The sequence below is a fragment of the Dipodomys ordii genome, unplaced genomic scaffold, assembly GCF_000151885.1.
Source record: "Dipodomys ordii isolate 6190 unplaced genomic scaffold, Dord_2.0 Scaffold129, whole genome shotgun sequence".
Classification (NCBI taxonomy): domain Eukaryota; kingdom Metazoa; phylum Chordata; class Mammalia; order Rodentia; family Heteromyidae; genus Dipodomys; species Dipodomys ordii.
Window position 1 is genome coordinate 2,108,328 of NW_012267345.1, and position 4,530 is coordinate 2,112,857.

At 47.8% G+C, this 4,530-nt stretch overlaps 1 protein-coding gene across 1 annotated transcript in view; it reads right to left on the reverse strand.

Annotated features, from left to right (window-relative positions):
* Nucleotides 1-1,460: 1,460 nt before the first annotated feature.
* The window catches only part of Stmn3 (stathmin-like 3), a 9,786-nt gene continuing 6,716 nt past the window's right edge, over nucleotides 1,461-4,530 (reverse strand). Inside the window, exon 5 of the mRNA XM_013030361.1 lies at nucleotides 1,461-1,485. Within this exon, the coding sequence (XP_012885815.1) occupies nucleotides 1,461-1,485 (25 nt within the window). The remainder of the gene's footprint in view (nucleotides 1,486-4,530) is intronic.

Here is a 4,530-nt window from a genome sequence, read left to right on the forward strand (position 1 = left end):
TCACCTCTCAGCATGGGGGTCACCTCTCAGCATGGGGGTCACTTCTCAGCATGGGGGGTCACCTCTCAGCATGGGGGTCATCTCAGCATGGGGGGTCACCTCTCAGCATGGGGATCACCTCTCAGCATGGGGGTCACCTCTCAGCATGGGGGGTCACCTCTCAGCATGGGGGGGTCACCTCTCAGCATGGGGGTCACCTCTCAGCATGGGGGTCATCTCAGCATGGGGGGTCACCTCTCAGCATGGGGGTCACTTCAGCATGGGAGGGTCATGTCAGCATGGGGGGGTCACCTCTCAGCATGGGGTTGCCGTCCCCTCCCGGCCGAGCTCTCAGCATGGGGTCACGGAGTGACGGAAGAAAGGCCGAAGGACCTCTGGGTGCCCCCACTCTTACATTTTGGTCCATCAGTAAGGAAAGTGCCAGTTTGGGACATGGCCGCGCTGCTGGAACAGGTTCACAGCACACTTCAGGAAGGATTAGTAGAGTTGCATTTTCTTTCTGTTTTCAGCAGTGCTGAATGTACTCAAGCCAGTTATGGAAAAATCTTACTAAAAATTAAACATGCTGCCACCCTAGTTACTCAGGAGGCTGATATCTGAGGACTGTTTGAAACTAGCCCAGGGAAGTAAGTCCATGAGACTCTTACCTCTAGTTAATCACCAAAAAGCTGGAAGTAGAGCTATGATTCAAGAGGTAGAACCCTACTTAGTCTTGACCCAAAAAAGCTCAGGAACAGCACGCCCAAGCCCTGATTCCAAAACACACACAAGAATAAACTTGAAGCCAGGTGCTGGTGACTCACACCTGTAATCCTAGCTGCTCAGAAGGCAGAGATCTGAGGATGGCAGTTCAAAGCCAGCCTGGGCAGGAAAGTCCATGAGACTCTTATCTCCAGTAAACCAATAGAAAACCAGAACTAGTGCTGTGGCTCAAGCCAGAGAGCGCTGGCCTTGAGCTGAAGAGTACAGGGACAGCGCCCAGGCCCAGAGTTCAGGCCCCGAGAAAATAAATAAAATCCTATCCACCTAGGAAGCTGATATTTGACAATTGATGTTCAAAAGTCAGACATAGGGCTGGGAATGTGGCCTAGTGGTATACTGCCACACAGAAAAAGCTGGAAGTGGCATTGTGGTTCAAGTGGTGAGTGCTTATCCTTGAGCCTTTTGCTTCTTTTAAGCTTGAGGATAGCTTGAGTTCATGCCCCAGGATGGGTTGGGGGAAGGGGGGGACGGGCAGGAGGGGCACAACGGATTGTGAAGAAAAGTCCCAACACTCTCATCTCCAATTAATCAGTGAAATGCTGGACTTTATGTGTGGCTCAAGTAGAAGATACGCAGCTGTTAGTGGAAAAAGCCAAGCACAAGCTCTGAATTCAAGTTGTGGTACCAGCACAGGAAGAAAATGTAAATGAGATTTTGTCCATGCTGCTGTTTGGGTTATTGTCGTGTTTATTGTGGAACTAAATGGCAATAATGGTCAAAATGCTGAAAGGGTCAGGGCACAGGGATTGAGGGACCGCTGGAGACATGGTGGGCCTGCTTCTTGATCAGCGAGGGGAGCTAGGACCCAAAGTCAGGGGACCCCATTTCCCTTTTTCACCCATGCTCCCTGTCTCCCTGTTCCTCACTGCTGCCACCCTACTCCAACTTCTAGAGGGCCTGAAAGGGAAATAGATAATGTGAGGTTCTTTCTGCAGGACCCCATTGATCATGGAGATCAAGCATTAAGCACCTCCAACTGCAGCTTCTTTCCAATGCCTGAACTTAGTCTTCATTTGCATATGGGTGGTCCCTGCAGGTGAGCTCTGTCTGCAGAGGGTATGGGGGAGTGCTCTCAGAAGGATTAATTTCCTTGTGGGGCTGCCAACTATACATTCATGTTCCCTTGGAAATTGCATATGAAATCCTAATCCACCAAAACGATAAAAGGTAGGATTTTTTGTAAGATTATTGATGCACTTTTAAAAGGAACACTAGAGAGATGCTTTGCCTATCTACAAATAAGTACAAAGTAAGAACATGCTATTTCTGAGCCAGGGAACAACCCTCTTCAGGCATTCTGAATCTGCCATTTCATGATCACGGATTTACAACCTCCATAACTGGCAGTAAATTTCTGTTGTGTTTAAGCTACATTAGGTTTATTTTTGTTATAGCAGCCTGAGCAATCTAAGACAGCCAGTGTTAAGTGAGCAACCAGAAAATAGAAAAGCTTCCCAAAAAAGATGAACCTTGACAGGGATTGTGAACCAGCCTGAAGGCTCTCACCAGACACAGCTGGTGCCAATGAGCACCTGACAGTTGCTAATAGTTCTGGAATATGGCCAGAGCCACATACCACACAAGAGTTCATGTAGGAATGAGAGTGAGTACTTCATCAAGTAAGGGGAAAACAGGACAGTTCTTCTTTAGAGTAGAATTCCAGTAATCAACATTAGTGGCTGAGTCACTGGCAGTTGTGAAAAATAGTCAGCAAATTTGACATGAACAGGATTTGCCTGGTCTCCCCTAAGATACTTATATTCACTTTATGCTACTATGGTAACTAATTACTTCAAATTTTGTGGCTTAAAAGTTTTTAACCAGTTTTGGTGGCTGATACCTATGATACTGGCGTAGGCTTACCATCTATTCAAAATACCAGAATAATAGGTGGCCTATAACACTTCACTTTGCCAGAAATGCCTTTCGGTTCTTATCTCCATATATCCATGAAGAATTTGCAGCTTCTTAACATCCCAATGGAGAAAATACAAATCATCCCTTGTTGTCCTTTTTTTTGTTTTTGTTTTTGTCAGTCGTGGGGCTTGAACTCTGGACTTAGGCGCTGTCCCTCAGCTCTTCAGCTCAAGGCAAGCACTCTACTGCTTGAGCTACAGCGCCACTTCTGGTTTTCTAGTGGTTTTTATTGGAGATACGAGTCTCACAGATGTTCCTGCCCAGGCTGGCTTTGAACCAAGATCCTCAGATCTCAGCCTCCTCAGTAGCTGGGATGACAGGCGTGAGCCACCAGCACCCAGGTTGTTGTCCATTTTTGTAACTTAACTAGCTGCTGTGATTCTTCCATTTATCTGCTTCTAGTGGCAGTCTGTCCCTTAATATTTATTGATTTTAGTTTCCCAGGCTCATCTACATTGCCTCAAAAGAATGTGGAATTGCCACCATTTGGGAAGACGACATGAAATAAGATGCTGGAAACATAGAAAATCTCCGGGCTGGGAAGATGGCTCAGTGGTAGAATGCTTGCCTTGCATGCATGAGGTCCTGGGTTTGATTCCTCAGCACCACATAAGCAAAAAAAAAAAAAACTGGAAGTGGTGCTGTGGCTCAAGTGGTAGAGTGCTAGCCTTGAGCTGAAGAGCTGAGGGGACAGCGCCCAGGCCCAGAGTTCAGGCCCCACAACCGGACCCCCCCCCAAAAGAAAGAAAGAAAGGAAGAAAATCTCATGAAATTTACAGTCTTCAGTTAATATAGTGTCAGAATTATTTTCTGGTGTAACAACTGGATTGGGCACATGTCGGATGCCTACGTTAGGGACGACTGTGTGAAGTATATGTAGAAACTTATTTTTACAACTGTTTATATGTTTGAAATTAGTGCATGATGAAAAGGTTTTTCTTTGTTGTTGTTGTTTTCCAGTCCTGGGGCTTGAACTCAGGGTCTGGCACTGTCCTTGAGCTGCTTTTGCAGTGCTCAAGGCTAGCACTCTGCCACTTGAGCCACAGTGCCACTTCCAGATTTTTCTGTGTATGTGGTACCAAGGAATTGAACCCCAGGCTTCATGCATGCTAGGCAAGCACTCTACCATTAAGCCACATTCCCAGCCCCAAAAGTTATTTTCTGGCTTTTTGGTGATACGGATTAAACTAAAGGCTGGTCACAGGTCAAACATTTGATCTACTCCTGAGCTGCATTCCAAAAACCAGTAACCACTGGAGCCAGGCAATAGTTTCAGGTAAATAAGAGAAATCCACAGGGGGGAGTCAGCAAAACTTGTCAGCTGATAAGTACAAAACTGGCAAGCACTGGGAAATGTGAAGGAGTGATCGCAGAGGTGGTGATAAAGACACACACCTAATGTCAGCCTGGAGTGTCAGCACTCGCTCACACAGTTCCCTGACCCCTGGGGAGCTCAGAGTACATGGAACAACGCAGTCATTTCTAAAAACACTGGTGTTCATTCAATTTTTAGTTTTAGTATGTGGATGAGATGGGGCTCAGCACAGGAGAGCTGCCACATGGGAGAAATCTCTGGGTCCCACAAAAGCTCCATGTTGCGTTCCAGCCTGGCTCTTGTTCACTCTGGGGTCTGTCTTGGAGAAACAGGAAGAGGGGTGGTGGGTGCCGACACAGGTCCCGAGCGCACTCACACTCCCGCTAGGAGTTCCCGCACGGTGCCCCGCAGTGCCGAGTGATGAACTGAGGGGACACGTGCTCCTCCTCACTTTACACCCAGCAGCCGGCAGGCTCCCGCGCAGGCCCAGGGCCTCGGCCGCAGGGGGGCTGCGCGGGGCAGAGGGTGCGCGCGCA